Source organism: Gnatocerus cornutus, chromosome 9 (assembly GCF_029298725.1).
Source record: "Gnatocerus cornutus isolate USDA-ARS CGAHR chromosome 9, icGnaCorn1.1, whole genome shotgun sequence".
Classification (NCBI taxonomy): domain Eukaryota; kingdom Metazoa; phylum Arthropoda; class Insecta; order Coleoptera; family Tenebrionidae; genus Gnatocerus; species Gnatocerus cornutus.
In genome coordinates, this window is record NC_142241.1 from 10,773,658 (window position 1) to 10,784,423 (window position 10,766).

At 33.8% G+C, this 10,766-nt stretch overlaps 1 protein-coding gene across 2 annotated transcripts in view; it reads right to left on the reverse strand.

The window, feature by feature from the left end:
• Positions 1-9,916, reverse strand: part of grn (GATA binding protein grain) — a 42,279-nt gene extending 32,363 nt beyond the window's left edge. For both annotated transcript variants that reach the window (XM_088045164.1, XM_088045163.1), the window contains exons 1-2: positions 9,740-9,916; positions 8,617-9,048 (exon numbers count right to left, since the gene is read on the reverse strand). In XM_088045164.1, coding sequence (XP_087901290.1) covers positions 8,617-8,851 — 235 coding nt within the window. In that variant the 5' untranslated portion in view covers positions 8,852-9,048; positions 9,740-9,916. The remainder of the gene's footprint in view (positions 1-8,616; positions 9,049-9,739) is intronic.
• Positions 9,917-10,766: the final 850 nt, after the last annotated feature.

Consider the following 10,766-nt stretch of genomic DNA (forward strand, 5'->3'; position numbering starts at 1 on the left):
TTAAGTATAGTATATGGCGGCATATTATATTGCATGCCGATTCCGTAAATGCACTTTATGATAGCTTGGTTAGCATAAAACAAGAAAGCTCCGCTGTTTTCGTCCGCCGTGCTATATGATTTGAAGCACATGTTGCTCAAAATAATGCCACAGTTTATATTCAAATGAAATTATAGACTGGTCGAGATGTCTGTCGCCACGGGGTGGAATCAAGATAATGACCGATCGTAACAAAACGCGTTTTTTTAATGACATTTAAGCTAATTATACGGCAGCGCCAACAAAGGACTATTAAATAAATAATGCAAATGTGTCCCAGTTCTTTATTGCCAATAATACGCTTATAATAATAGATTTTCAGTAATGTGAGCACTATAGTATACAGGAAGGAAGTCCAAGATAGCATCTGATCAGATCAAAAGCGCCGTGTGTGGAAACAAATGAAAACAAAACATATGATTGTTAAATAAAAGTCTGTGCTCTCATTATAACTCGGCTATTAATACGGCCCCAATTACACCGAAAAACCACCAAAACAATTAAATTCGTTATTCGCTTTATAAATGTAATTAAAATCGTTCGCTTCCATCACCTAAATAATTTCAGAGTTTATGGTTTTGTGCATTTTTGGTTCAACTGATGATGGTGTGAAAAATCGATAAACGTTGTTTTTCGGGCCATATTCTACCTTTAATTATCAGGGTCGGACCAGATCTGATAAGAATTTGTTCAATAGCTTCGTAAATTCCACAAAACTCCTACATTGCTCCGATAAACATGTGTTTTGATGGTGAAAACGTCGAAAAAATGGTAAGTTGGGCCAGAAATTAGCAAAACGGCTGTTGACATTCCGAGGAACCTGCTCAAAAGGAGGGCATATAGACCGATTTTGTGGCTGATTTCCGAGATAATAGAATGAAATGTTTTTTCGGCCCGAAAGATGGTAATTAAGCCAAGTTAGCTATGTCATTGCACTTGATTTTTTTGGTAAGAAAAGTACAAGTCATATCCATTTCACGCTCTAGTTTTCGAAATTTATCCAAATTATTTGGATTTAATTGCGGATTTTAGAAGACGTACAATAAAAATATACCATCATCATACTAAATTGCTGGTTTCGATCTGATAAGGTAATTTTTCAAATTATTTCCACTTTGTAGTAAAGATGGCTGATCGGCATACAAAAGCTGATTCAGGATTCGACGTTTGCTAGGCGTCCAACCACAAAATTAGTTATTTTAACTACTTCATTTCCATCAACTGGCGATTTATTAACGTCTAATTGTAAAAACTAAACAAAATAGATGCGAGAAATTCGATTACTTATCAGTTTTGAGATTATTATTTTTTCTAGTTTACAATTTTTACGAAATCTTCAAGGTCTTCAATGATAATAATTATCAGATATGATTAATAAAGGGTTTTACAAATTATTCTGAATGAAGCGTTATCTATTACAAGCTGTTATCAAATTGAAGGCCCCATTAAAGGTGTGTGAAAATGTGGGTAAATATGGGCGATTATTTAACCGATTAAAATAGATTGTCTAAGGCAAAATTACATAAAAATTTTGGTATCTAGTTTCATTATTCGTATTTCGTTTCTCGCTTTGTTGTTCCTTGTTCCTTTCTGATCCCAATTGTTTTCCCAAGTCCATAATTTTTATTTTCTGGTTGTTCAAGTTTATATTCTAATGACAAATTTTTCTGAGCTGCTTGTTCATATTCGGTGCTTATCCCGTTTTCACCCTTCAAATTTGGGATATCTAAGACCGCATTCTTAGAGACAAAAGCGCCAAAAGGAAGGTCGCAAAAACCGCATCTTTCTATCTGTCGAAGAAATAAAACATTAAAAACTCCAGAAAATAATCACCGAAAAGATATAGAATTACATTCGAATTTGAGCAATTGAATTTTAGAATTTGGGTATCTAAGATCTGATTCTTATCGACGGAAGTGCGAGAAAAACGATGGAAAAAACGCACCTTTCTATATGTCATAGTTTCAAATATATAAAAAAATGAAAATTTCCACCGAATAAAATTATATTAAAATTTGAGCGATTAATTTTTTTAAATTGGGATATCCAAGATTGGGATTCTTAGTACCAAAAACGCCAAAAAAACGATGGTGAAATAGAATTACCATTAAATTTGAGCAATTAAATTTTTGAATTTGGTTTAATGTGAGACCGGACTATTAGCAAAAAAGGTCCGAGAAAAATGAGGGCAAAAACCTTGAAAATTACCTTCGAATTTGAGCAACTAAAATTTTGAATTTGGGATATCTAAGACTAAGCTGTTTTTTGTAGTACCTACATTCTTCCATATTTTTCCAAATATGTATTTTTCCGTTCTACCTCTCATATGATTCGCTAAGTTTTACTTTACTCAGTTTTCATTAGTGTGCTTTTTGTGGATTTTTTTCATTCGATGTAGTCCTTTCTAGTCCACAAGTTTTCATTGCCACTTCTTATTTATTATTTGTTTGCTCTTTTGAGTAGATATACCTTCATTTTAGCCACAAATAAATTGTTGTTTTCAATAAACAAAGTCTAAATTTCGAAAATGAAAAATTCTGAATAAAAATGCATGTTTATATTGTTTTATTGTAATCCTTTGTGATTGATGATGATGGCTGTATCCATAGTGATAAATAAACTGAGATTAAAACGGTTTATTTGGTATTTTCCGGCTTTAAATCTATATCAGTAGTTTTAATCGGCACTTTCTCAAGGTTAGAATCAGAGTTCAGAAATTTAGTTTGTTTCCTGAAATGAAGTTGTCTTATTGCTGTCGTGTCCCGTGGCAGTCAATCGCGGAACAATCGATAGAGTTTCGTCATTTGGCCGGTATCGATTGTATCCAAGCATACTTTTGTTTTAATTGTAGTTACAAAAGTCCTTGCATGCAAAAACAGGCTGTCAACAACCTGGTAGAAACGTTAAAAAAGCGACAACACACACTTTTTATTGTCCAATAAAAAAAGCGACATTGTGTAATTCCACTCGACCAACCAAGAGGCTTAATTGGTAGCGAGGATTGCATATAAAAGAGATCTTTATCGTCCAATCAATTGTTGTCACTATTTTCTGAAAAAATCTTCAGGAGCGGTCCGCGATTAATTCCATGATCCCAATTACTTTGCAAACGTTGGTATGTTGGTATAAAGATGGGTCCGTGGCACAAGGGCGATACTCGCACGCTACGAGGACATTTTTATGATCACGTCGGCTGAGATATAGCGCTATCAACTTACCAACTTTTATACGTTGAAAACAAAACGGATCGTATTTCAGACCAACTTATATACAAGTGTCATTCAATTTGAAATTGTTGCTTTTTTGCCCCGCATTCAGATGCTCCGGCGAGGTCTTATTGTGCCCAACATGGGAACTCAGCTAGATAGGGTAAATAGACCAATTCTTACTAAAAGGTTCCTTTTATCCGTGCGATTTCAGGCGACTTCCCCCTAGTCAAGATCTATTTTTATCCGATAACAAGTTTAAAGCACGTCAAATCATTACAAGTGCTCCAGCAAACAAAATAATTTCACGCAAACTTGGTGTGATCGCAGTATTGACGTGTTTTTATTTATATTATTGATAAAAAATCGCTCCCGCTTCGATTCACCTTGAACCTGATGAAGGATTTAATTTGGAGAAAACTCGGGCATTATTAAAAAGTAATAATGCACATTATCGAATTAATAAGAAAAAAGTTGTCGGTGTAAGTGGGTCCCTAATAAGTAGCTGTGGTGGATCGATGACTATAATTTTCTTTTATCTCCATCCACACATGTCTAGATAATCCGAAACCCATCCATTTACTTCGATTATCTATCCATATTGTTATTTTAATGCGGTAATATGCTAATCTATATCGTGTTTTATGACGGTGTGAGATTTCCACGATGTGTATTAAGATGTTAAACTGGACATATGGACGTTTGTGTACGGAGGTGTTTATGACTGTCACGTGGTCCATAAAGCTCTTACTTTCTTCATAAAAACATCATGCTGATTTATCTCGAACACTGCATATGAAACACAATGGAAAGAGTAGACGCTTTATGTCGTTTACGACGAGTGAAACAACAGGAATTTTGTGGTTGGAAAGAATGAGCTTCCAGAGGATGCGCTGCTGAAACCGTCTAGAAAGGTGTGAATTTATTTGACATCAAATGGACGATGCTAAACTTAATCTAAATCAGCTTCAAACTCAATGGACCGGAATCTTTAATGACGCGAAAGAGAGCAATGGAATCGTGTCTACAATTTTAGACGAGCCTTCAAATCTGCTTTTAGATTTTAAGGGAAAAATTAAGACCCGGCAATTCAATAAAAGTAAAAATCTAAAACTATAGAATTGGAAATAACATCAAATACGGAATAAATTGAAAAAAAAAAATAGAATTTGGAAAATCAGGAGAAATTTGGGCCTAGAAAACACTTTTAATTACCTAAATATAAGAAGACAGCTAAAAATTTAACACCGGCGCTTGGAAAATAAAACTTGAGAGCATAAAAGACCTCCACCATCATTTAAAGGTTTGAATCTAAAAACTTACAATTATAGCACAGAACAATTTTAGGTGAGAGTCAAGAAGTTGGAATGCTTTTAATAATAATTTAAAAGTACTATTCTTATTCAAATTTAGGTATTTAGATTTGAAATCAAAAAATTCAGAAAATTCTGTTTTGCAATAATAATAATTATTATAGAACATATTTAAAAAAAAATAGAATCTTTAAATATACTTTTTTAGCGCCGGAAATGCTTTGAATTTTTAAGAAACGAAGAAAGAATTTAGAATAAGTAAGTGAACGAGTGTAAAGCGGACTCAAATTTTTAGTGCGGTTATGGCTTTGATTTTTTAAACAGTTTAATATTAACCCTCCAGTGGTTAAGTCTTGTTTGAAATTTTAATGCAACCATTTGAGCGTAAAATCGACTTTGAGATAAGTTGGGTAAACCATTTAAAAAGTCAAAGTCACAAACGCACTAAAAATTTGAGTCCTGTATACTTAATTTTTGGATTTTTTAATTATCACAAAAAGCTTTTAGAACGATAAGAATATATAAGTGAAAATATTGTCACACACTTCAAGTGTGCATGAGTTTTACGCAAGCATTCATAGTACTACTATTTTGTTTTGGAAAAGATCAAAACGATACCAAAAGAAGCTTGAGAGGTTGTCAATCAAATGTCAAGATTTGTGCGTTAAATAATTGCATTCTAAACAGAGTTTTTCAACAAAATATGAACAAATACCCACGAGAGAATAAAAATAATTAAATACACTCATCGTATCAGCTAAAAGTTGTCAATAAGATAAATGGTCTCAAAATAATAACTAAAAAAAAATATTTCAAAAGGAGTTCAATTCTCTAAATACATTATCACGATTGGCAATCAATTTTGGAAAATTTTAATCACTTCACGTACAAAAAACGTGTACGATAATTGTTTAATTTTAGGCCTACAAACATAGTAAAAGATAAGATATGATATAACCCTGATCTCAAGATCCAAAAATTTGTAAGTGAATTAACTTGAGGTACAATAAATACGTTTGTAGATTTGTATCTACTACAAAACAATAAAAAGAATGAACTTAAGTTATTTGACGTGCGGCGTTTAATTTCCACAAAAAAACATTAAATAAATATTTTTAAAATTCAGAGGCAACTGAACATTCAGTAAAATCTAAAACCTTTTCAAATTATTTTTAACTTAAACAAATCATTAATACAATACTGTACGATTGTTTAATTTTTAATTATGTGTGTTGTTATCATCCAATTATATTCAAATTGGGCCTAAAAAATAAATCTACTTCAAATGTCAAGTGTGGGTAAGATAAATTGGTACCAATTTACGCGCGTTGTAAGTTGTAAAAGATGTGTAGGAACATTTTAATAAGAGTGAATTAAAACACGAGAAATTTTGTACAAAATAATTATGGAAGCTGTGTAATTTGTTGTTTATGAATAAATTGTTTGTACCTTCCCAAATTTTATCTTTTCGACAATCAGAAAATAAACTGTCCCCGATCTAGTAAAAGTTGCACTAATAAATAACGCCAAATTCCCCGAAAAAATACTTTCCATTTCCACGTCCACTTATCCCAATTTGTGTATAATTCTTTCAGCTTTCCATTACCATTACCCAAAAATTGCTCATTATTATTCCATCACATATCATAAAAATCCAATCAAAAGGAAATTAGCCGCACAAACATACCCAATCCGTCCCATTAATATTTTTGGTTCGTTTTACCGTCAATTCCGTTACCATTCTATTAAGCCTCTCATTGTTTAGAAATTTCCCGTCGTTAAGTTGCCATCATTCCTGCATACCCGAAGACCCTGCACGCTTCCACTCTAAAAGTAAACCTATTGATTTTTACAGTCGTCGTTCGTGGAACGACCGGACGCCACTGTTGTTTATTCCCCGTGGATGCACGCCTATGCCTTATTCCCCGAATTTACCGTTTGTGATATTCCGCCCGCACCCAACCTGAATTTAAATCAAACCGACAACGTCAACGTCGTCATCGTTGAAATAAAAAACCGTGTGCTGTGTGTGAGAAACCTGAAAAATCTCAAAAATCTCGGGCTAGAAGGTCGTACGAGGAATGTGTGACCATCCCGAATTTATTGTAATTGTTGAGAGGAAATGATGGATTTATCTGTGGAAGACGAGACGGCGGGAATTATTTTTAATTGTGGGAAGAAAGAAAAATTGATTTTTGACAACAAAGTGTTTGAATCACTTCTTGTTATTGTTTTCAGACAGGTAGAGATGACGTCAGGTGGTTTATATGCAAGACTTGATTTACGTTGTACCGTACAATTCCGAGAAGTTTTTCGTTCCCATAAAAATGGAACTCATTTATTTTATGGATACATTGCGTTATGGATTGTGGACAATGTCACCCTCAGATTTCCAAGTTGTCGGGAGGTCAAGAGACAGTTTTTTGTCAGCCAAAGCTTTGCGGCTTTGCACGGAAAAATTAAGATTAGTTTAGTATCACCATATTTCAAGATAGTGCATTATCGCCACAAAATTAAATAAAAATGGTGGTGCCACTCCACAGATTACTACTAGTAGATAGGTATAGCAGTAGTAGAATTTTACAATTATTGATAAATAAAAGCTTAGATTTCAATGCAGACAAATTTATATTGTAAAACAATTTTCACTGTCGCTAGGCTCATTTTAATATCTAGATATGTATCATAACCGCAGAATGCTAAAAATTCAATACAAGCTTTTGCATATTTTATTGAAACTGTCATGTTAAACAAATTAAAATGAATATTATTATTTATGCGTGTGAACTAACAAAGAAATTATTATTTACAACAATCGTTAAATTTTTTTTAAAAACGGACAATTAAACACAAAATTTTAAACTCAACAAAAATGAACTTAATTTTTGGGTTCAGTTTGATTAATACTCCAAAAATTGATGTCGTAATTTATTGTCCAAGCGTAAAATTGATCTGTTAATATAACAATAAAAAATATTTATTGCAGGAATCGCATTAGCAATTTCAATGCATCATTTTTAACAACAAATTAGATTGAAGGATAAAATTATATACCACTGACATGTTAACATTTTTGAATCAGATGCAGTTTGATAAAAGACATCCAAATTTCTTGCTACATTTTTAAGTGCCTTAAAATCTTGAATTTTTCACTCCACGTTAACTTGTCTTAGGATGAAATTTTTAAACAATATATTTTAAAACTGTTTTTTTAACTATACTAAGTTCTTTTAAATAAATAATTGTGTACCGATTTTTCTAAGAAATATTTAGATAGGATTGAAACTTTGACTTTTTCATGTCAGACTTGAAACACAATTTTAGTGCGTTTATGGCTTTGACTTTTAATTAGTTTACAGCAGTCTTTACAAACATAATCACCCTCAAATTGTTGTATTAAAATTTCTAACTAAAAACTGGGAGCGCACTAAAAATTTGAGTCCACTTTTTTTATATACACAGATGTGGGGAGTTTTAGCTGCTCGTACACTTGTTCTCTTGATATTTTGTCACTTTGGACAGACATTTTTAAAAATATAATGCGACAAATAAACAATTAAATTTTTCTAAAGCTCTCTTTATAATTTTGAAGGCATATTTTTTCGTGCGGTTTAAATCTTTGTTGTAAAAATTTCCGAATCCTTCTGAGTTTAATGGTTCTATTCTTTGTAAATACAAAACATTTGAATTTAATTTTTTGGTTTAAGTTCAGGAGATCCAATTTTGTAGCATTTCATAAAAATATTTTGAAAAAAAAAAACACTAATTGTAAGTGAATATAATTTATGATAGAGATATGAATGTAGATATAAAATACCGGCGATCAATTATTTATCTAAGTAGATATTTCCCATAACTTCGCACTAGATTGCACACCGGATAGATCCACACTAAAGTAGACAAAACATTTATCTAAATTGGCTTCGGATTGGATTTTCTCTCAATTTTTTCACAGGACTCTGAGAAGATCCGTTTGAAATCATGTTAAAAAAATGCGTCGTGCTTTCCCCAGCTTTTGAAAGTCATCTTCAAGAGAAACTACAATTTGTGTTCCTTACCATGACTGGCGACGGTCCCATACGGCGAATGCATGCTCTGATGGTAGTACCTCGCGGCCCTTTGCGTGCCCGACGGGTCTAAGAAAAACGCTCCCATATGTTCGGCGACACTCGTATTTATGTCCGGATTTCCACTTTCGATAGTCCCTTGTCCCGGACTGGCCGAAGTACCCGTTCTGGGCGATTCGTACCATCGGCCGACCGCCGCAGACTCATTCGTCATCTCCATAATCATGGGTTACAACAGTTTTAATCAACACTTTCACACGCGAACAAAAATTAGGAAAAAAACAAAAAAACAAACGGAAAAAAATCCGTGGCTTCTATAGTTCAATCGCAAGACACCGTGGTGGTCATCGTAGGAGCGCCGCGATCGTCAATTTGTTTTCGGCCCGACGGTCGCAGCCAACGTTGATCCAAGTCGCGTGCTATCTGGAACAAAATTTTTATCAGTGAGATTTTTTAAGAGACTTATCAAGGGGAAATACGTCATGTGCAGTGATTTATCTAAGTACTCGACATTTTTGCGAAATGGGACAATGATCTCAGCTTAATTTTAATAAGAAAATATTGACTGTGATATCTGGAAGCAAGACTACCAACACGAAACTAATTGTTCCTCTAATTTCAACGGTTTTTATAAGAAACGAAGAAGAGAGTTCAATCACCGATCAAGACACAAACCCAAATTTTAGCAGCGGCTGGAGCCACTGAAATGACTACTGTAAAGAGATAAGCGCGACACTAATAGTCGAAATTACATTATCTGATATTTATCGCCAAATCAGAATAACTAATTACCCACACGGATTAACATAATCTTGCAACAGATAAATTGTCAATTAATAATTTAATTAGTTATTAAATCGTAATCTTATAATCGCTTGTCAAATTTTCGCAACATGGGTCTCTTACCCACGAAAATTTGATCCCCAATGAAAATTGGGTTAAACAATATTGACATTGATATTATCACCTCTTAAAAAAATTTATTTCCTTATCAGATCACAGTTCAATTAACTGCTTGAATGATAAGTTATCTTGATGCCAAAAACTTTAATCAGTGGCCCCCTATTATTTTATTTTAAGTGGTCACGTCCGAAATTCCGTCACTTTTACTTACTTTTTGAAAAAAACAATCCTAAAACTGTCATGCACGCTCACACACTCACAAAATCACAGTCAGCCGGGTTTCGAACCGAACTATTTGTCAAAACAACGGTGTCATTGTTGCAATTTTCTGACAGAAGGTAAAGTGACCCGATACTATCACGGCTAACAACACGGTCGCACTAAATGTTGGTATAGGCAGCTTCACAGCGTATCCCCTGGCAACCAACATCGGGAAAGTTCGTCCAAAGTCGAACTTACCCGTTCTTTGATTGGTGGAGGATAACTTTGAGGGCGGATCTTCCCTCTGGGGGCGTTCCCACGCAATTCCAAGACGTTTTAATTCTGTCCGCTTGTTTGTACCAATATCATCATCGTATTATTAAAAAAACGTACAGTTGGCAAGAATACAACAAGATCTGTCTGTTCTTTTTCGGTGAGATCTTTCTTTTCCCCAAACCGTGGGTTTGAAGGAATTGAAGTTTCGTATTGATCGGGGAGGTGGTAATTAAGAATTATTAAAGCGTGGGTGAATGTGTTCATAATTGTAATTACGAAGTGTGTATTTGGTTCTTGAAACATTAAAAGTCTTGAGTCCGGTTTACAGAAGTGGGAGATCGTCCAATGAGATAAAGCGTCTAACAAAACACTACTATTTGACAAAATGGCGACCACAAATCAACTCGCCCCGCCTCTTTAACGATTGTCTGCCCCTTTTTCATGTCCATGTCTGGTATTGGTTCTCTGTTCAATTTCTTTCTTCTTTTTAACCCGAGCTTTAAGCTGATCTGTCTTGTAATTCTTTTGTTTTATAGCTATCACTTGTCTGTGAAATATTGAGAGCTACTGTAATCTAAGGATTTTGCGAATACTTCAGACCGTAGACAATAATTCGATTTTTTTAATAAAATTCGACGCTTGTTTTTGTAACGGGGTTAAAAGTGTGTCGAAGTGAGCACAATTATTTCAGTAATATTGGTAATTTATGCAACAAAAGCATGAATTTGCAGTTTTCTTCCACATATTTATTAACTTGTTAT